The sequence below is a fragment of the Stegastes partitus genome, unplaced genomic scaffold, assembly GCF_000690725.1.
Source record: "Stegastes partitus isolate 25-593 unplaced genomic scaffold, Stegastes_partitus-1.0.2 Scaffold137, whole genome shotgun sequence".
NCBI lineage: Eukaryota > Metazoa > Chordata > Actinopteri > Pomacentridae > Stegastes > Stegastes partitus.
This window is the reverse complement of record NW_007577868.1, coordinates 320472-342965: the sequence shown is the minus strand read 5'-3', so window position 1 is coordinate 342965 and position 22494 is coordinate 320472. Positions and strand designations below refer to the sequence as shown.

Genomic DNA, 22494 nt, shown 5'->3' with positions numbered 1-22494 from the left:
TAAAACTAAAAAAGCCCTGCTCCAACTTCCAAAAATATTCAGCTTTGATATTAATGAGTGTTTTGGGTTCATTAAGAGCATGGCTGTGGTTCAATAATAAAGTTAATCCTCAAAAATAAAACTTGCCTAATATTTCTGCACTCCCTGTATTGGGAGCTGGTTTTAATGTAACTGAAAATGACCAATTGTTAATGACTATATTATAATCATTAAATATATGTTTACTTTCATAACAAGAAAATGAAATTGAAAGGTGACGCTAGATTATGACTCGTGCAAAATGGAGCCAAAATCCAAAAGATAAACACGATCAAGATCATTTGACAAACGGCTGTACTGAAGGTGTTCATATAACCAGCAGCATTTGTCTCTGTTGAGGTTACTTTTCCAAGTTTCATTTTTTTTAGAGAAAACACTATATTTTACTTTTGTTTCAGAGAAAGAAACAAAGACAAATTTATTTTTCCAGCTATCTGGATCCAAAACACAATCTCAACTTTGAAATTGTGGTTTTTCTTTTTTTTTACTTTGTAGCAAAACAAATATGCATTTATTCAACCGGTTGAAACAGGCATTCTGGTTTCTGAAAATACCTTGAAGCTATTCAGATGTGAGCTTTGTGACTCAAATGTAGTGATAATGTCTGAGAGGCATGAAGTGGGGCTGAGTTAAACCATGAAACTAAAAGAGACTATCTGACTGTGGAAGGTGAAAATAAACAGCATCATCTGTGAAATAAGCAATGTCCTTATCTCACTGTAGGAAATTCCTCACAATTAAGATGTCTGTGTTTGAACTGCGAAAGAATCCCGTAAAAAAAAATGAGGAATGAATCCCTGCAGCTGACCTGCTACAGTAGGCGTGAGGGTAGAAGACTCTCATGCTGTGCGGCAGGCTGAGCCAGGCCTGGGCGCAACCGTCCGAACCGGTACCATAGCGGTTTAGGGCCCGAAGCATCAGCCGCTCCCTGGCCTTGGACAACGGCATCAAGGCCAAAGACTCCTTGGCGTTATCTGGTAGATAGAGGCAGGAAAGACAAGGAGGAAACGAGAACAAAGGGTGAAAAAGAAAACAACACAATAAGAAGAAAAAAGATAATTTGCAGTTTTAATATAGCAAATATAAATTAGTTGCTCTTTAAACTGCAAAACATGAAGGGGTTTTCTACAAAATATGATGAATTTCTACGAAAAAACAAGAAGAGGAACTGTACACAAGTGAAGTGCACAAAAACCCCAAATGAAACTCACAGTTTCTGCAAATTGTGCGGACATTTTTGAGCGTTGCTACTTTTATACATATCTCTGGTCATTTTCAGGAGAACTGAAACTGTAATGGTTAGTCCTTCTATCCAAGTTCCCACCTGTTTGGAGGAAGTGTCTCTTAGCGTGGCTCTGAGGATCATCGCCTTCCTCTGGAGTGAAGAAGAGACGCACAGCGCTCACCTGACACACACAACGATGTACATCGACACAGCATCAGACAGTTTTACTGGGAGCCGCCTGAATTTCACAATAAAAGCGTTGTTATCATCTAGTTCTGCACGCTTTAAATGTTGCACTCACCATGTCCTCTTTCAGTAGAGCCAATCCTACTCGATCAGACTGAGCGCTCTGTCCACTCCCAAACCTCTGTGGTCCGTAGTAGTTGACAAAACCTCTGGTCTGCAACGAAAAACAACCAAAATGAACGTTGCTGCAGATATAAAAGACTGCACTGCTATTTAAGTATGAAGCTGGTAATATTTTATATTTTTCTGACTGTCAACACCAAATCTTTTGTTCCCACTGAAAACAGGCTCTTTAAAAAATGCATCAAAAACATTTAACTCAACTTAAACAGCTGAATCTGCTAAAAACAACTAATGAAACCATTTGTTGGAGACCATCTTCAGCTGTAGATTAATCAAGATTTGATGCTCTAGTTTGCATTGACAGCAACAGGAAGTGACCCCATCTTTATCAAAATGCAGGACTCAGTGCTCTGCTGGTGTATTGAGGAAACACTTGTTAGTACTTAATGGTGATTTTGAGGAAAGTTCAGTGTATCATCAGACTTAAAATAATCTCATGAAGACAATGCACTATAATATAATGACAAAGTGTAAATGGTTCCTTGTCCTTCCAGACAGTGTTTGTCTTCATAGCTTTAAACTGAACACAATACATTCTAGTGTACAACTTCTTCACTTGTAGGCATACGTTCTGTTGCAAACTAAGAAGACAAGCTAAATGGTACCTTGACATTCTCCACTGCTTCCTTCACCAGCGCTGCCAGGCGAGTGCGTGCGTCGGCGCCAGAGGAGAGCGCGTCACCGGCTCCATGTGCCCTCAGGTCACGGACCACCAGGTCAAAGTGGTTCCCCTGCAGCCGACCGAGCCTCAGAGGCTCGCCGACAGAACGGACCTGAGACACGCGCATCCCTCTCCTCTCGAACTCTGCTGCCTTTTCTTGCAACCTACATGAGTAACATAAGTAAGCAGCTGTCTTAGAAAGAACTATAAGATCTTAAACAGGAAATACTGACACCCGAACCAATCAAATCCATAAAGAGAAGCATAGCACTACCGTTGAGGTGCGACCTTCTTGACCACCATGGACTGGTAGGTGATGGCTCTCTTATCCTTGATCCCAGCATAGGTAAAATCTGACGGCAGGATCCCGAGAGCTGCTGCCATGTAGCTGATGGCCTCCAGAGTCTCCAGGTTCTCTTTACGCAGAGTGAACGCTGTAACACACACAGAAACAGCGTTTTTTTTAAATTTCTACAAAACATTAAAAACCAAATTCTGTTGCTTAAGAGAAATCTGAATGGAAATGTTCATTATTTTTACTACATTTTAAACTCAAAACACTGTCCTGTTACCTTATTTTATTATCAAATATCCTTACTTTCATTCCACATAACCTTATTTGTTAAAAGATAACAGATGGTGTGTGATTTTAATGATGCACTGGCAGAAAATGTACTGTCATGTTGGTGCTTTCTTGTGTTTTTTTCAAGATGTTTCTGCAGTTTTCCTGTCTATGACCTTCAGACTTGGCAAATACACATAGAGAAAAACAAACTACAAAATGAAAAAAAGGGAAAACTAGAATATTTTGTGACATAATTATTGTGTCACGACAGCTGAAGCAATTATTATATAGTAATTTTGATGGTTAATTAATTGTTAAAGTCCTGCTATTGAACAAGAATGGTAAAGTTTCAGTGGTTCCAGCATCATAAATGTGATTTTCTGTTTTTACTTGGTGCTCTATGAGAGTAATTTGAATTTCTTTGGGTGTTCAGCTGTACATTGGACAAATTATAATGAATCTAATGTCAGTTTGTCCTCTAGGAACACTTTTTCTCTATTTTCTGACATTTTATGTTTCAATTAAGAAAATAGAGAGGAAGGTAGACGGTTGCAATCCTACATCTTACCAGTATAAACTTCTTCCTCCTTACGTTCCTCTGAGCTTCTCTTCTTTGGCCTCCCTCGCTCTCTCAGCCTGACAGAGATCGATGTCCTCCCCTGATCGTTGAAGCTTTTTGTCTCCACCAGTTTCCCAAACCTCCTGTTCAGGAAATGGTGTACCGCCGTCCTGTGCTCCTTATTGTCATCAGGTCCAAACGTATAGGACGAGCCTCGCACTTTAGCATCTATGAACCTGAAGAAGTCCTCCGCTTCGTCCTCTTTCACCAGCTGGGTGAGCTCCCTGTAGTCCGGGTCCTCCCTCACCCTGATCTCAGGCTGGATGGTGACGGTCATGAGGAAGGGGAATCGGTGTCTGACGGCCCGGTGGACGTTGGCTCTCTGGTGTTTGTCGGCAAAGGACCCCAGAGAAAGCTCCAGCTCAGTGGGCTTTTTGTCTCTGAGAGTCAACACAAAGTGCTCGAGCTCTTCGCTGACTGACGGACCCAAGATCACACCTAAATCAAAACTCCCAAGACTGGGCAGGGGGACGTCGACCCCCCACTCCAACGAAACATCAGCGTCCTGCGAGACTGAGGGATGACTGTTCTCCTTACAGTCTGCACCGGTTTTGCTGTTTCTGTCTGAGGAGGCGCAGCCTGGTTTCTGCGTGGCTGCTGCTGTTCTAACGTAATGTCCGTCAATGTCTATCTCAGTCACCACAAAGTCTTCGATAAAGTTCTTGATGCTTCCGAGAAAACCTTCATGGTTGGAAATGAAGCACGCAGGGACGTTCACAACCTCACTGCCCTGCTTCATGGTCACTTGTTTTCACTTAGGGCCGTTTTTACTTATTCCTGGTGATGAAAAGGAATGAAATATTAGCAAAATGTGCAATGATTGAAATGTTGCTGAAGGTAAAATGAGTCATATAATAATTAATAGTCAAGTAAAATAGTAATAGTATAATAATAAATGCAACTTTGAAAATTGACAAATCTGTTTTTATCAGGAATAATTTATCATCCATTAAGATTCTTTAGTGAATCTGAATATTATCGTCCGTACAAATGTGTTTTTAAACGACCTTGTGTTCATTTTCCACATCTTGGTTACTTCTATGAACGGAATGTAAGCTAACACACGAAAGACACAAACTAGCACCAGATTGCAAACCTATTATAGTCGGTACACACCTTTAAAGTAACGCTAGCAATCCTAAGTGAGTGACTGGTGCTTTATATTTCCGTTATTCATGCAAATTAGTCTTTCAATTCAGTACAATCTCTATAACCTGCACAAAAACCTACCTCGACATTGGTGACACAGAGCTGCGGCTGCTATAACGAAGGAAACAAAGAGCATTGCTGGCTGTAAATGAGAATATGCACGTATTGTGAGTTTATAACAATAATGTAACTGTTTGTTTACGAGACGAACCTGCATGCGGTATGTAAACGAGTCGCTTGTAAACACAACCACGCTGAAAGGATGCTGCTTCCGCGTCACGTGGCCGTCATGTGACTTTTCTTAAAGGGACAGCGACGCAGCAGCGGCCAGGCAGCGGTGCATGAATGCGTAAACTAGAGGTTAAACATCAAAAAAATTAAAATGAATATAGCGTTGTATGTTAGATATGGAGTTGTGGATGTGTCTTGGTCTTTGGTATTGAAACTCAAAGAGAGAAATCAATGTACAGCAGCAGCACTAGCATTAAACCCATGTAAACAAATGAGAAACCTCAGTCACCTTTGACTCTGACCTCAGTTGTGAGCCTCACATGAAAAACATACCAAAGAATTCTTTTTTAACATTTAAGGAAATGGGTTTACACAAACTAAAAATAGCCTCCCGCTGCCACTATGCCATCAGTGACTTTTAAACAAAACTCAGACTTCAGGCTCAGATTCAGAGTTTGTTAAACCAGCTTTCCATAACAAACCACTGGACTCAATATACATTATAAATACAAGAAATATACATACACTTTGTTGGTTTGATTAATGTTTTCCTTTAGTTTGGATATGTTTAAGATCAAACAATTTTTTTTTATTATTGTAAAGAGTCCTTGATGATGATGATTTCTTTAAAAATAAACAAAATAAAATGTCGCAAGGAAAGATCTTTTAAAAATGTGCATTTATACTGTTTAAACAATAGGATTCTATGATCGAAGTAAGCAATGTGCCAAAAGTCACAGCTGATTCTTGGTCTTGGAAACACAACTGAGAACACAGTCACACCACAAGCATGATTTAGCTGCAAAATACTGAGCTTTAAATGAAATTTAAAAGGAAAATTTACACATCTACAAATCTATTGCCAAGAAATTTTAATATATGATGTGATTGTAAATGACTGAACAGCTACCTTATGGACTTTGTTGGGCCTTTATAAGAATGATGCATTTCTCTCTTTTATTCTGTTTTTGTCACAAATAGCATGCGCTGTAGTGATTGTTTTAATTATAATACGTGCTAGAACATACCAGCAACAAACAACATCCCATTCATTACTCATTATTGCTTCACAGTTAAATGACATTTATTCCACAGGACTGGTATGTCCGGCGGGTGCGTGGTTTACTGGTATAAAGCCTGGGGAGGCTTTGTGGTCACAGTGAGAGGTTGTTTCTATTCCCCAGCACTCCCACTTCCCAGAAATATGCACAAGTATACATACTTAAAGTAAGGAAATTCAAGCCAGTAAATTGCCTTTGCATTAACATTTGATACCCACTTTGACACACACACACTCTCTCTCTTCCCTCTTGAATCATTAATGTTTGCTATGAACTGTGCACCAAAAAAAAGAAACAGATCCACATTTCCTGGCTTGTTGTTTGACAAGGCTGTTCTTCCTCAAGAGTGCTGACGAAAGGGAGGACTCGGGCCATTTTAGGGCAGATTCGAGGAATGCACTTTCGCTGATCATAACAAAGTGGATTAGACAATGTTGTTTTAGCTCTTGGGACTCACTGGAAGCCATTAGGTCATCTACGACATTTCAACTTTAGCTTGACTGGAGTGAAAAAAGAAAAAGAGCACTTTCTCCAGAGTGAAATTCCCTTTTCCTGACTGCTAAACTCGAGGCCTCATTTCAACACAGTAGATCCAGATTAGTTACATAACTTCCTGCAAATCTTGGAACCACTTGCTCCAGATTGCACAATGATCATATTTACAGTGAGATGTTTCCAAAAACCTGTGCTGCTGTATTTTCCCTGAGAAAGGGGGGAAGAGGGCTCGCATCGGGAAGAGAACGCCTTCACAAAGTTTTGCGTTTTTTCTTTTGAATCCCGTAAGACCACACTTCAGTGGTAGTGACGCGGTGTTTCAGAGCGAGCATCAGGAGAGCTAATGTTTTCCTCTCAGGAAGCAAAGAATTCAAAAACAACGGAAGCGTATCTGCGTGTCTTTCTCGGGGAGAGCATTTGTAAGCGAGACACTCAGTTTTTTAGGGGATTTTGTGCATGAATAAGTGGTTACAGAGCTTTAGAAGAAGACAAACGAGAAACAAAAAACATGCATAAACTAAAAAAATATAGAACTATACATTTAACACAAACAAGCGCAGGCATTCCACGGTTGTTTTGCACAACAGGAGAAGCAACAAAAAAAGTCTTTGGGATTGTTTTTGTGTCTTTCCGCCTACCAACATCCTCAGAATGCCTTCATGTCAAACAGATGTGCGAGTGTGTGCCAGAGATCCTGTGGATGTGCACCGGTGAAGCCGACCGAAGGAGGTCGAGGGACACTAAGAAAGCTTTACGCATGTGTGTTTGTGCGTGTATGGATGTTTGCATTAGAGTGTGATGTGTGTGTATGTGTGTGTGGCCATCGTGTTCTCCAGATGTTCCTGTGCTCCGTGAGGAAGTGTTCCACTCTGGATCTGCGTTAACAATCGAGCCTTTTTTTTGTTGGAGGAACTCCAAGGACTAATAATATTGCAGCTATGTGCGTTAGGTGCGTGGGTGAGTGAGTTGCGGCAGACAGACAGACGTATGGTGTGTGTTCACATGTGTCTGTGGGATTCATATGAAAGGTCGTGTGATGGAGATTCTATGTATTTGTCCTTCTGAGACAACAGCAGACAAAAAGTGCTTTATGGGACTTTTTTTTTATATAGACTGAGCCGAGCTATCATGGAGGCATGAACACACAGAAACATGAGTACTTCTGGTCTCTTTTTGTTCCTCCACTGGTAACATTACCAGATTTGGTAGACCTTATTCTCTCCTTTTTACAGTTGGTAGCCTCCGGGTTCACCGGCCCCTAACTGATATACACAATGAGCAACACATACAGGAAAAAAAATAATCTGACAAATTGAGCTTTGTGTGTTCAGCACTGCAAATTTTAGACACATTTTGGCTTTTTTTACTTTCTAAAAACCCTCAAACACTCCGACAATGACACACTGACCACATGTGCATCTGCTATAAACTCAAATTTTTAGTTTCCCACTTAAAACATAATTCATCAATTCATTCTTTTGGACCATTATTTTGCTCCCTTGCTGGCAAAGTCACGTTTGACATCACAGTGTGGATTCGTCAGTAGCACGACTTTCCTCTACAGATAATGATGAATCCATTACAATGTGGTCATAACCACAGTAATGTGGTCACATGTGTTACTGAGTCTTTCAGTTATGGCTTAAATGAGGTGTTGACAGCTGACCGCTTGGTTTCCTTTCTTTCGAATCTTGTATTACCAAAAATACAAACAACATTTAGAATATGAAAACTGGAACACAGCAGTAATAAAGAAATTAATCAAAAAGTACTAAAACAAAGAGGTTACATAAAAGAACTGTGCATTACGCAAGCCAATAAAAAGCAAAAAGGGAAGTACATAATAAAATACAAGCAAACAAAGCAAGATTTAGAAATGGAAAAACTAAATCCTTTCTATCAGTAATAGTTATTGGGATTTCTCTTTGAAAACTGTCACATTTGCAGAAAACAATGTTTAAAGAGTGTTTTGACTACATTCAGTTTCCATCCGTTGACATTCTTACTCTCATAGAAAGCAAAAATTGTACGTCCGGTCATGGTCAGGAAGTATTGATCAAGTTGGAATACACAGATTTGTTTTTCTTACAATTACAAAGAAACAGTTTCATTTACGCCGACTACTTCAAGATACATTCCAGTTTAGGAATCCTTGAGAAAGTCCCTCTTTTGACTGGTGAAAAGAGGAGAGGCAGGATAGAACAGATGCTCCAGCTCCTCTGCCTCCTCTGCATACCGCACGCTCTCTTTCTTACAATATTTTCTTTATTTATTGCAAGATGACGCAGTTCAAAGTCAGTTTTTGCAGCGTGATTCCTGACAAGAAAATGATAAATGTTGCACCAGATGGTGAATAGTTGTTATTTTAGGAGTACTGTTTCCCAGGGGCCTGTGTCCAATAATGCAAGTAAACCAAATAAGTCAGGCTTATTTCAGTTAGTCTGACTTGCTGTCAGGTTATGTCACTTTTCTAAAGTAAATTCAACATCATTCAAATTGACTGTCTCTGCTGCTATGCAGAGAAACTAACCTGTTCCAGGGCAAGTTAACTGTCAGACTACTTATCAGGTTAATTGTCAGGCTTAATCCTGAGTTGTCGCTTAACCAGAGTTCCTGCAGCGCTGACAGAACGGAAAAGCCAGGATTTTACCACTGACTTTCTGGTCTGCATCCATATAATTTTACTTATTAACTAATATCAGTCAACACTGAGAAAAAATCAACTTAGATAAATGATAACTTAAATAAATAACACAGTGATACATGATAAGATTTTGAGCTACATACATGTTCAAGTACATATATGATATCAAACATTTAGGCTTATACTACATAAAGTGAGTTTCAATTTAAATTAACAGAATGATTATAATTATAGAATTAGCTACCAATGCAACTGCAAGAAATCAGGCTATACTGAGCAGAAATAGTGGATTTGTTTGATCTGCGCTTACCCCAAAAACAAACACTTAATTATCTTGATTACTTGAACCTGTATTAACTTAGCCTGAGTTTGTAAACTTGAACTGACCTTTATGAAACTGGTTTAACCCTAACTGATTTCTTAGGTTCATTCAAGTCAGGCGTTAGACTTTAATGCCATCATTTCTTGGCACTGTTTACGGAACAAAGTTTGTTTGGCTGCAGGCCTCTTTGCTCATGTGATTTAGAAAGGTTTTTATTTATTTATTTATTTTTTAATCTGTGATGTGTTTACTGCTGACCTTTAGGCTACTGGCAGCGGTTCTCCTGTGATTACACCACCAAGTACACATTTTAATGCCACTGTTAACATGGCTTTTTTTATGTCCTCTTTAAACTTTATCTATTAATCGTCCATTCTAGAACAACAACAAAAAAAAGGCATATGAAAGTTTGGAACAACTCTCGTCAAACTTGTGTATCAGTTTCTTCACAAAATGCCATAAATCATTAATTATTTCCCCAAACTTCTCCAACTCCACCTCCACACAGCCCTCCTTCCAGATGGGGAGGGCCTCTCAGCAGCAGGACACAGGGGGTTTCCTCTCTCTCTCTCTCTCCACCCATCCAGATGTAAAGTCTCTCTTCTGTAAAGTCGGGGTTATCCCTCTCTGTGGCACTTTTAAAGAAAGCTTTAGCCTGTAGTGGGAGATCAGGCGAAGCAAACATGGGGAAAGTGAACGTGTGTTTGAAGCGGAGTTACTTCATCGTGGTCGGCTTGATCGCGGTAAGTGCGTTGTTTTCCTTTCTGCTGCTGCCTCTTAGATGCAAACAGTCGCTGAAAGATTGTGTTTGCGCACGTTGACATTATTATCCATAAAAAAAACAAAGAAAAATAACTACCAGTGCTTCTGTTATTTAAATGTTTGTGTGTGTATCAGCGAACAATCAAGTATTGGGCACTTTTAAAGTAATTTAAAGAGCGCTTATATGGAGATATGCCTGGTGCTGCGCGCACAGAGAGGAGCGTTTTTACGCATCTGTTTACTTCTGCGTTATCTGGTGCAGACAGGTGGTTGCTGATAGTTACGACAGCAAATATGAACAGCCATGAGTGTTTTTCATTAATTTGGATAGATAATATTTGACTGTGGAGTTGTCTTTGAGTGAAAGTGCCAAACGCTGCCTGTAGCTGCTGGAGTCAACCCAGTGCTTAATCTTATGTACAAGACATGCAATGTAAAGTCAGTCGTGCCTGGTGGAGGTCCCATATGGTGAAAATCTTTTTTTTTTATTGTGTTCATAAGCTTGAAAGTGTCAAGTAAAAGCTGTTAAGATATGTAGATGTTTACTTGTGCCATTCCTCAACCCCCCACCCCCAACCAAATAGCTTCCCATCTTTACAAGCCAGTAGGAATTTTACTCAGCTGCTTTGTATCAGCTGAGAAACCAACAGTCATCGAGCTCAAACTTTGTTTAATCATCCTCCGCCTGGTGCCAGGAGAGCCATTGGGAAACAGACGGTGCCTGCAAAGTTTGTTTACTTTCTAGAGATGCTTCTGCTGATTGTAAAAAAGGTCGTAACTATGAGCAAAACACACCAAATGTTCTGCTGTTGGCTGCAGGAGTGAACACAAGAGTCTCCGTGCACTCCCAACGTCTGAGGAGCTAAATATCCAGTAGATTATTTTATTTATTGGTGGAAAGTCCTTAATGTTAGTGTGTTGTGCGGTTAATGTGGCTTTGATCATATGTCCACAGGTCAGAGCTCTGTGACAATTGTAAAGCTGAGGGACTTTCAGAGATTGTGGAAACTTTAAAAGAAATTTTAAACCATTCACTTGCAAGGACCACACCATCAAATTGATGCATGATTGTTTAGTGGATGCAAATAAGCGTTATTTGGTGATGACTAAGTTGAACTGATGCGCTGTGGGGAAATGCTTAGTCAGGGATCAGGAGCAGCTCCTGGGCCAGCAGACACCCAAAGAAAAGGAGAAGACAGGAAGAGGAGGCAGAAGTAAAGGGAGAGTGGCCAGAATATGAGAAGTGAGAACGAACAAGTGGGAAGGGCAGAGTGGTTTGTATAGACGTACGACAGGAAGGGGAGGAGTTGAGATGTGGTCCTGTTCCTGAACCTTAGCGAAAGAGTTTATCTCCATATAAACAAAGTCTGGCTGGGTTCTAATAATCATTAGGGTTACTGTGCTTTCAGGTCACCTGTTGTGTTTCAGTTCAACCTAGACTCAGCTGGGGTTTGCACCTGTTCCAAGGTGATATGGGTACTATCCATGTATATGGTATTTAAAATATACTTGCAATTTCTTTGAGTTTGACCTTAAAATATCACCCAAGGCCAAATCTTACATACAGCCTATATATGGTTATATGTGTCTGTCTTGCACTGCTTTCAAGTTACAGTGTGGTCAAAATGTATGACCTTGATTTTAACCTTGTAATATCATCCAAGGTCAAATGTAACATCACAAACGGAAAGCCCCAACATGGTTGCTTATCTGCACTAAACACCAGAAATCTACCTTTCACCCTTTTGAAAGTATATGGCATTTTTGAAAAAGTGACCTCTGACCTCTAGCTAAGCTGTTTTTGCACTGATTGACCCCAAAATGTAATCATTCCAAGGAGAGGCCATTCCTACTTCTCTTGTGAAATACCAACTCATTAGACCTCAGTACTCCAGCTAGAGACCGTTCACAAACAGACACATAGATGGCACCAATGACTCTATAGTTGCCCTTCGTCAGGGGCAACTATAACATTTTCATTGAAGAATGTGTATGTATTTATTTGTAATATTGTCATTTATTTGTGTTGGAACCACTGAAATGTCCTGATGGGACTCTTGATTTAAGTGGTGGCTGTATGACCTGAACGATCCCATGACTAGTACACTAACTAGTGACCATGGTGGATAGAATTCCTCAATAATTCCAGCGTTGTCACATCTGTTAAGACCAGATGTGACAAAGTGAGGGGTGGATCTGACTGAGAGCGCAGACACCATGCAATGCTCTACAGTAGCAACTTGTCAACCACAAGGTAGCTACGCCCTAAAACATACAGTCTGATCATCCATTTTTCCATTAAACGGGACCATAATTTTCAAAATGAACATCATCCTGCATTGAAGAAGGTATGAAACGAGCAAATTTAGACCATAAACCCTTTAGAAGAATATTTAGTGAGGTAACAAATCAAGTGAGAAGTAGGGTCATTTTAGACTTCTAGAGAATTATGCTTGTTTGTGCCATCAGTGGAGCTGCCCTCTGCTGGTCATTGGAAAGAATGCTGGTTTAAGGCTTCACTTTTTAAACCTGGAGGCCACATCCATCAGTGTATGCGCATGACACGTTCACCTAAACAAGATAAAAACAGACAAAACACTATACAAAAGACAGGCAGAGCCGGTATGTAGCTTTATAGATTTTTTTTGTTGTTCCTTGGTTGCGGGGGGCCACCAGGATTAGTTCCGGTTCGCCTGTTTGCCAGTACATTACTGATTGCACCCCAGCTTTTAGTGTCTGACAATATGTCAGTTGTTCTCGGGGCAAAAATACAGCATTCGATTCTTTGACCAACAGGCTGGCCATTCATCTTGATTAATGTTATTGTTAACGTCGTAGTTGGCTGCTGAAGCACTGACGATAGCTGTTCTATTGTCTGTTGGAACAATGGAGATCCCTCTGAGGCTCGACACAAGAAAGTGACAGGCAGGCCAGTTAACCCCTTTTATTGTGCAACCAGCACAACAGGCAGAAGGTTCCATTCCTCTGACCTTTACTTTATTGATGCTAACATGACATCAACAGGTTTTGTGAGTGGTGCTAACATTTGCTTGCTGTTAATTAAACAACGTTAACTAAACTAGCTGCTGACAAGACAGAAGCAAGCAGGTGAGAACAGGAACAGATGAGCTCCATGTGGTGCCCCATGGGTAATGTAGTTTATTTTAGGCTACCCAGAGAACCTGATGTGGAGAGGCCAGAAAAGAGTCCATGCAGCTTGTTGGATGGGCCTGTGTGCAAGAAAACCTAAGAGTAAAATCTAGAAGTGCTAAAACTGTGTACTGGTGAGTGCAGGCCCTTTTTGAACAAAGAGTTTTTTCAAAAATATTATAAGAGGAACTCCTTTCGATCACTTTTGAAATTTACCACCATGGTAAACTCTCCAGTTTGTAATAATAAAATAGGTAAATAATATCGCTTCAGCAGGAAAAAAAAACCCTTGGAACAATAAATAAAGACTCCTGCTGATAACTTGTAATACTATAATATGATTGTGGTATCCTGCGCCCCGTCGGAGGTGGTTTCCTAAAGCCTAAAGGTGATGCCTTAATTTATTTATTTTTAATAAAACAAATGACGGAAATCCTGATGGAGAGAGAGTGCAAAAGGCCAGAGAGGGGAAACTGCTGACAAAAACAACCTTGTGTTATGCTAGCAGTCATACTGCTCCATATAGATGTTGAAATGTCACACAAAGATGTTTGTCTAATGTATCTGTGATAACATGACCCAAACGTGTATTTTGGCATCCTCATTGTCGGCACACTTCTTGGAAGAAATACAGAGTTACTATGTGCAATCAAGGTCATGCTGGTACGTCTTCGAGATCAAATCAGTCATGTGTGGGTGGGAATTAGTCCTCCCTTCCCGTCCTCTTCATTCTCACTGTATTTACAGTAGATGGGAGCTGGATTGTGCACCATGTGGTTCAGCTTGTTTAGGCAGTTTGCCCCTCCAGATATCTTCTGTCTGTTTTAACTGTCACTGGTCTTTTACAAGTCTGACGGTTGCCTCCCTGTGATTTACTAGTCATTTGACTTTCTGCACAGATTTGTGACCATCATGCTCTTCTTCATGGTTTGGCTGAACGCTCCACAACAGAACCAGACTCTGTATAAGGCTCAATACGATTAACACACAGGCCTCGAACAGCTGATGTGAAGGGTTGAACAGAACAAATGGAGTATACAGTCAGCACAAGTATTCAGCTGTTAGATTACCAGTGCTATGTATAGCTTAATAAGCTTATTTCTCAACAAGTTACAGCAGTGGTGCGTGTGATGTGAGTGATGGACCCAAGCGACGTTGCATGTGTTGAGTTCCTGGTAGTTTCTCACAAGCTTCTGATAAGTATGTTTGGGAATTGTAGCCCATTTCTAAAGTGCAAAATGTTCTGGTTCATTCATATTCTTAGGTTTCCAAGATGGAACAGCTTTCTTTAAATCCCACCAAAGGATTTCGATGGGATTCAAATGCGATGACTGAAATAGCCACTGGAGCACATTCCAGGAAACCTGGAAAGTTCAGCGAAACGGTTCATGCACCGAGGGCATCACATACGTCTTTAAAATGGCCTGTGATTTCAAAGAACCCCAGATCCCTGTCACATGGTCATGCTTGCCAGTTTCTGCAACGGCAAAACATCTCCGCAACATAAAAGACAAGATTCCAGTTCCCAGGCTCTCAGGCACATCCAAACGAGACCTTCCTTTATCTTCGTCGTCACGCTTTGTATGTGACACAGTGGGAAGGGAGGACCCAGCAGACCGGCAGGAACAGTTCTGTGGCTTTCTTTTAAGAACTAATAAGAGCTTACAGGAAGGCAAGCAGGCACAGGTAGAGGAAAACTGGTTACAAGATAGCAACAACCTTAATGATGTGACAGTAGGCCAAAAGATGGGGAAAGGTGCCGTGTGTTATACTGGGAGCTGATGGGGGAAGAGACCTTTTGACTTGTCACAGTAGGGAAAGCACTGGTCGAATTAATGACGCCTCAGTGTCCCAGTAAGCTACTATGGTGACCTGTGGTAGTGAAAAAGCTCGATAGGAAAGCAAGTGAGGCAGGTGAGTGCAGGAGAATGACACACAGGTGAGCAGGTGGATGTGAGGTCTGGGTATTGTAGTCTGTTTTCACATTAAATACCAAAAACAAAAAGTTCCAATTTTGTTATTTGCCAAATGTCTGTGGATAACCAACCATAAAAAAACTGGAAATGGATTTTTTATTTTGATTTGGCATAAATGGAGAATAAAAACAACATGCTCTGTTTTCATTTTACCACTGTCCATTAACACTGAAAATGAAGTGGAGAGAAGTAAGAAAACCAGCTGTTTTCACAGTACAATGAAGAGTTTTTTGTTTCGGTATTTGATGGGAAAACGAAGTATGCTTCAGTAAATAGCTCCAGGCGACTCCAGTGACTGAAACAGGGAGGAAAGTCAGAGAACATCTGGTCGGGGTTGGGGAGTGGCAGGGGATAGAAAAAGCAAGTTTTGGGTATCGTGATGATTTTTATTCATGTTTAATTCAGTGTCATTCACTTCCCAAAAAAACTTGACTTGACTGCACTGTGTAGCAATTTGGTGGCCTTACATGGGAAGCAATTAAAAGACAGCAACGTAACATAGAGGTGGAGCAAGTACGGCATTGCTGTTGTACAAAAACTCTGTATTATCCTTCATTTATCTGGGGAAACTGAGAGAACAAACCCTTATTTGCAACTTGGCAAAGGACAAAGTCTCTGTTGGTTTAATAAGGTGTTTGAAGACAACCCCGTGCGACTTGATGACCTTTTCTGAATTACATGATAAATATTCAAAATAATTTCTGCTTGTAGCCCTGAAAGTAGAGAATCACACAGTGTGTTTCTGTTGCAGATCATCGCTATTCTGCTGTTAGGACTCACTCTGTTCAGCCATGGACACTTCCACCAAGAGGACGAGGTAACACATGCATATACAATCATTTTTCCATCATATTTAACCAGCAATTTGCGAGCATTGTGAATTTGCCAAATATTAGTGGCAAAACTTATCAAAACTGTACAACCTGCTTTTTTTTTATAAAGGGCAGCAAAATGCAAAGTGTGCATAATTTCATTGGAAGTAATTGGTAAAAACACCGGCGTGACTTCTGAAAGTTACACCATATTACATCTTCTTTTTCTCATTAAAAGCTTTATTCTTTGTTTCCACTCAAAATTTGGCCACTGAACCCGTGTTTTTCGCTGTTCCAGACGTCCCGCTGACCTTATTTTGTCCATTTTCTCTGTAGATAGAGAAAGTGCTCACAACCCTACATGCCATGTATGCCATTGCCGTTATAATTCTGGTCTTGGCCTTCACTGGTGCGTTTGGTGCCTACAAAGAGAAGAAGTGGGCACTCATAGTGGTGGGTAAAGGGAAAAAAATGCACATTTTAATTAGTAGTAGTAGTAGTAAACTCACCTACATTTGTAGAAAAATGTTCCAAATCTGATTTGTATATCTGTGTTTGTGCATCAGTTTACAGTTGGAATGATTATGACCACCCTGTTCATGACTGCGTGTAACATTGCTGGACTGGTTTCGAAACCACACGTAAGCTGACTTTGAAAAGCTTTTGTGTTTTTTTTTGGTGTATGTATATTTTGTGATTCACAAAAAACAAACATATTGTGTTGTTTTGTTGTGTAGTTAGAGAAAGGCATACAGAAGACGTACCTGTCTTTGCTGCCGCTGGCTAATCGTAGTGACAGTGTTACGGAAAGCCTGATGGAAATACAGGGAGAAGTAAGTAACATGTGAGAATGTTCATGGTCAAGTTCAAGTATAAAGAAAACATTTTTCAAGCATTTATTAAAGTGATGACCCAATGAAAACTGTAAACACAGACAGAGTACACGTAATTATCAACCGATAAAGGTTAGTTATGTTATACAGAAAGTATGAAATGTAGAGGATCAAACACAGAAACGCTTGTGTTACTAATAAAATAAACAACTTAAAATCAGCTGTTCGGATTATATCTGAAACCAGAAATGGGAAAAGCAGCAATCTAATCTTCTGATGTTAGATTCAGTGTTTATGAGGACCTTACTTTCCTGAAAACACAAACACACCATCTTGGCACAAGTTCACATGGGTGTGTACGACAGACTTTCAGCGTCATGAACAAGCTACAGTGATTATTAGAAGGAGGTTGGGTCAAGATTTGTTTAGTCGCGACAAGTTCTTGGCATGTGTTCAAACTTTCTCCTCTGACTTCCTTCTCAGTTTCAGTGCTGTGGACTGGATAAGGGTTACCAGGACTGGAACAACCATATCCCAGAATCCTGCCTGTGCGTCGAAGACTCCGTTAATCCATGTGTGAGTGTGAAAGCTTTTCAGTGACTATACCACTGACCTATGGTATTTATTGGTAGAAAAGTCCATAATGTTTCCCCCTTTAAAGAACCTAAAATCTGCAATGCATTAAGAAAAAAAACCTGCATTTCTGCATCCAAGCTGTGACTTAACGTCCCATAGGTAGTCACAAACCTTGTTGCAAAGCTCTTGTAAAGCACTGAAATGCAGTGTGGAGCAGGTAAAGTGTACCGTGGCTCTACAAGCTCCAAAAGAACGGCAAAGACCTGTATTCTCTACATGCATGTCGGAAAATGTATTGTAGATTAGTTGTAGTACCAGTTTGTGCCACCGGGTGGAACATCTTATTGTTTAATATTACCCAAGAAATCTGTCACTCCTACTACGGGCAAGCAAAGAGCATTGTTGGGGTCTAACTAGCAATGGGCCACCATGACAAAGTCTTCTGTGATGCTTCATGTCCTTTGACCAGAGCATATGTATGTCTAATTATCTGCTTGGACAGTTTTTCTACACCCCAGTGGTATATCTAACAGCATAGTTGCATAAATCACGTGTCCATTGACTAAAACAGCAATGTCAGCTTAGGATAAATGTTCACTAGGCTCAGTTTAAATTGTGTTACCAGTTAATCAGATTTATAGTACAGCGGATTGATCAAGAAAATTATTCAAAATTTACATCCATAATGTGCTGCCACAAATTGTACTCCACCTTTATGACACCACAAACGAAGGACTGGGCTGCGCTTCACGCAACAACAAAACTCCTCGATCCCGACCTTTGAGATTGGGTCGGGACATCCCTATCATAGTCCCCAGAGGATGAAACCTCACAACAAGGGTTATTAGATCTGATTTAGATTGATCTCGTATATGCACGTTGTTATTAGCATTTAGCTGCCACGTGAGACCACTCAACCTTAGAGTCCTGTTTTAATCCGCTGGAACATTAGCATCTGTTGTAATGCATTAGTCATTCAGCTAATGGTTCATCTCTAGCATGTGTTGTAGGTGGCGGCTCCACGGGACAGCAGCCTGTTTGAGGACAGGGTGGGTGAAGGGCCCATCATGATTTATGCTGAGGTAATAAAGACATTACTGTATTTATGAGTACATAGTTTAACACTGTGGTAACTGATGCAGCTGTGTATTGATATATACACATGTACACACTATGGAGTACATGAATGACACACTGACAATGCTAAAATAAAAACAATTCTTTCCTAAAGATGTGACATTTTCATTGTATTTGAATAAGAATTTCGCAGTCTTTACAAAGTAAAGGTCAAGAAATACAGCCTCACATTGAAACAGGACAGTCTTTGCATTCATCACAAGCAAAAAGAGTTCTAAGTATTTTGTCTGTTTTCTCTTCCTTGCAGTTTTCCTCTGACATCACACAACAAACCAAATAACTCTGTAGTTTAAAAAGCAGTGGGTTTTTTTTTCCCCCTTTATTTGACCTCTGACCCCACAAAAACAAGCAATACTTGTCTACACATGTCATACTGTACAGTTCAACGTTTTGGAACCATTAGTGGTGTCAACTCCAAAATTCAGAGGAATCTCTCTGAGCTTCGTTACAAATCTGTTTTCACAGTGAACATGCTGTGTGAACAGTTGCACTAACTGATCCACTCTCCTGTTTCAGCCGTGTATTCCATTCATCGTTGAGACTGCTGTGGGCGCCTTGAATGCTGTGCTGGGTATTCTTCTGGGAGTCACATTATTGTGGGTATGTACCAATAATCAGTCCATCTGTGTCTGGCGTGTATGCAGAAGCCTGTCTGTTTGTTTATCTAATGGAACTTCACATTGACTTTTCTGAAGCCGACTTTCACGATACACACTAATGATCCTCATCATGTAAACACCGTTAGCAATTTTATTAATTACCAGTAAACTCAATGTGCTTAACATTAGAAGACTAAATACAGAAATGTAAAACATGAGAGAACAGGAGATGAGTCAAAGCTGTTCTGGTGCCTCAAAACAACTCACACAACATTAGTCAGGTGGTTTTAATCAGCGTGAGTAAAACCTGGACTCCTGGAGCACACACATTAAAACATAAAAGACAGCAATAAAACCTAAAAAAAAAAACATCAACACAGTCAAATACAAACCCCTGCTCAGACACATCATCTCATACCAGGTGTGTCAGAAAAGTTCCAGGACTGGTGTCATAAAAGATGTATTTCAAATCCAAACTACAAACTACCAGTAATCCTCCTGGAGTCTAAGACACTTCCCCAGCCTTCTCTGCCTCCATGCACTCCTGAAAGGATTCTACCAGGATCCTCTGCAGCTCCATCATCACAACCATCTTGATGTCGTCCACATCTTCAAAACGGGTCCCCTTGATGACCCCCTTGAGCTTGGGGAAGAGGAAACAATCCCACAGAGCCAGGTGGGGTGAGTAGGGAGGTTGCTCCAGCACGGAGATGTTCTTCTCAGCCAGGAACTGTGGGATGCTGAGGGCGTTGTGAGCAGGCACGTTGTCATGGTGAAGCAGCCACCACTTGTCCTGCCACAACTCTGCCTCTTCTGAACGAAGCAAACGCAGCAAGATCTCTTTGTAGACGTGCTGTTGATCGTCTGAAGGGGAAAACTCCTAGTTTGGGTTTGAAATATATCTTGTGTGACACCAGTCCTGGAACTTTTCTGACACACCTCGTATGTAATAAGAAAACACGAGAAACATATGACATCAGTGCACACGTTACAACTTAAGGTGCATAAAAATTGTGCAAAATGTTGAAGTGAAATGCAAATGGAACACAAAACTAAAAGTGCAGTAAAGAGACTTTAAAAAAAACTTCCAGACATTATAGCCATTTACTTACTTGCTAGACACTGTTATTTCCAAATAAACAAAACTAAACTCATGTATTTCCTGCTTGTCCATTAAGTCTCCTCACTGCTACATGTGACAATGTCTGTATAAAAAGGACAACCTGTCACCTCATGTTCTTTGGTTTTCCTGCCCTCCTCAGTCTCTTTCTAGAACTGCAGCTCCACTCGAACAGTAACGTCTCTTTCCCTCCGTCCTGCAGGTGTTGTCGGTCGTGTTGTGCGTCGTCATCTTGTGTCGGCTTGATCGGAAAGACGAAATCCCTGCAGTGGTTTACAGTTCGGAGGCGAAAGCGGGCAACTACACCACCCTCACAGAGGAATACACCTGATTTCTTTGCCTTTTTTTTTCGGCTGCATGTCAGCAGATTTAGATAAGTAAAACTTTGGGATCAATGGGATTAACACAAAAGAAATGGATTTAAGATGCTTGAATGTATCGCATCCAACAAGTGAAGCTGCATTAAAAACATGAGGTAGCATTTTTTTTGGCCCTTTGAACCAGCAATTGTGTAAATTCTTTGGTCACACATGAAGAAACATGTAACATTACGCCAGAAACAGACGGAATTCCCTTTAATTGTTATAATCACACACGTTTCATCTTTTAATACAATTTGGACTCTGCAGTGGCACTTTCACCCCGGAGCGGATTTGTAATGCAGCACCTTTTGATCCGAGATGTCAGGAAGTTGAAGCGAATCATTAAAAGATGATGTGGTTTCCAAAGAAAGCACTGATGAAGTTTGTTTGGGAGCTTTAATAAGAACGTCTGTATTTTGTGGTTTTGTAGCTTTTTTCTGTCAAATTTTATGGAAACTTTTTCTTTCTACATTTTTCTAACTTTTACAATGACATTTTTTTATATTTTTAATACTTTCACCATCTAATGGGCCATCACTGCTACACGTTGGTGCTCCGCTTCTGTATTGGTGACGACCGAGATGACGCACCGAATGAAGGCAAATAAAAATATTCTTCTTTGACTCTTGCTCCTCTCATCCATTTATCCAATGTGTAAATGAAAAGAAAGAACATGTAAGGATTAAAATGAGGTAAAAAATTAAGTTATTTTCTCAAACCAGCACATAAAAACATATTTTATAAAACTGAAAAAATGTAGATGAAAGTCCTACATATAGGTTCAAGTACTTGTTCACTTGAAATGTTAAGATGCTACCTACAATAGCTTGCAGTGATGGAAAGAAACTACAGTTTTGAGCTTTTTCTGCTTTTTATTTTTTTTGTTTAATCACAAGTATTTAGAAGTAGTTGGTACATTTCAAGAGGAAATTTAACTTTTATAATAGATTTGTTTATGTAGACAATAGAAAAATTAAATAGGAATAAATTAGAAAAGGAATTCTATTTATCCAATACCTGTAATTACCTGTAATTTAATCAGTTTTACCAGCTCACCTTTCAAGTCTGTTCGTTTTTCTTGTGTGTGTTTTTATATTTTGAGTGTTTGCCTGTACTTTTCATACATGCTGTTTTTTTCTTTATGTAAAAGAACTTTGCGAATTGTGTTCTTAAAAAGTGCTATACAAATAAAGTTTATTATTATTATTATTATTACTTTTTAGGTTCAGATTTCCCATAAAAAATGCATCTTCAGTACACTGCTAAAGTTTAAACCAGTGACCTTTTGACCCTGTAAAACTAAACAATCATCTGAATGGAGCCTCTTCTCTTGTCTCAAGTGTTCATGTGTATCTGTTGTGAGCACAAATCAGAAAATCGGAATCAGTTTTATTACCCGGTACATTTTCACATACGAGGGATTTGTTTGTGGGCTGGAAGGTGGAGCGGTGGTTAGCACTGTGGCCTCGCAGCAAGAAGGTCGCTGGTTCGCGTCCTGGTGAAGACACCGGGATCTTGGAGTTGCATGTTCTCCCCGTGCTTGGTTGTCTGTCTCTAAGTGTGGCCCTGTGATAGACTAATGACCTGTCCAGGGTGTCTCCTGCCTTCACCCTGAGTCAGCTGGGATAGACTCCAGCCCCCCGTGGCCCTAGTGAGGATTAAGCGGTGTATAGATAATGGATGGATGGATGGATATTTTACAGGATCCTTGTTGCTGAGAGATGTGAGAGCAGCACTTCAATGGTAAAGTTGATCAACATGGAGTTAATTTTAAGGATTTGGTAGTT

General features: G+C 40.2%; 2 protein-coding genes across 2 annotated transcripts in view; one reads left to right on the top strand and one right to left on the bottom strand.

Annotated features, from left to right (window-relative positions):
• The window catches only part of pus7l (pseudouridine synthase 7 like), a 10115-nt gene extending 5234 nt beyond the window's left edge, over positions 1-4881 (bottom strand). Inside the window, exons 1-7 of the mRNA XM_008278901.1 lie at positions 4709-4881; positions 3428-4255; positions 2569-2728; positions 2239-2458; positions 1566-1664; positions 1364-1445; positions 848-1013 (exon numbers count right to left, since the gene is read on the bottom strand). Of these exons, the coding sequence (XP_008277123.1) occupies positions 848-1013; positions 1364-1445; positions 1566-1664; positions 2239-2458; positions 2569-2728; positions 3428-4217 (1517 nt within the window). The 5' untranslated portion in view covers positions 4218-4255; positions 4709-4881. The remainder of the gene's footprint in view (positions 1-847; positions 1014-1363; positions 1446-1565; positions 1665-2238; positions 2459-2568; positions 2729-3427; positions 4256-4708) is intronic.
• Positions 4882-9937: 5056 nt separating this feature from the next.
• On the top strand, positions 9938-21913 carry LOC103355200 (tetraspanin-8-like). Its single transcript, XM_008278899.1, has 9 exons — positions 9938-10123; positions 16020-16085; positions 16417-16533; positions 16647-16721; positions 16818-16913; positions 17397-17489; positions 18500-18571; positions 19143-19226; positions 20548-21913. The coding sequence occupies exons 1-9, from the start codon at positions 10064-10066 to the stop codon at positions 20674-20676; spliced, it is 792 nt and encodes a 263-aa protein (XP_008277121.1). The 5' UTR covers positions 9938-10063; the 3' UTR covers positions 20677-21913.
• Positions 21914-22494: the final 581 nt, after the last annotated feature.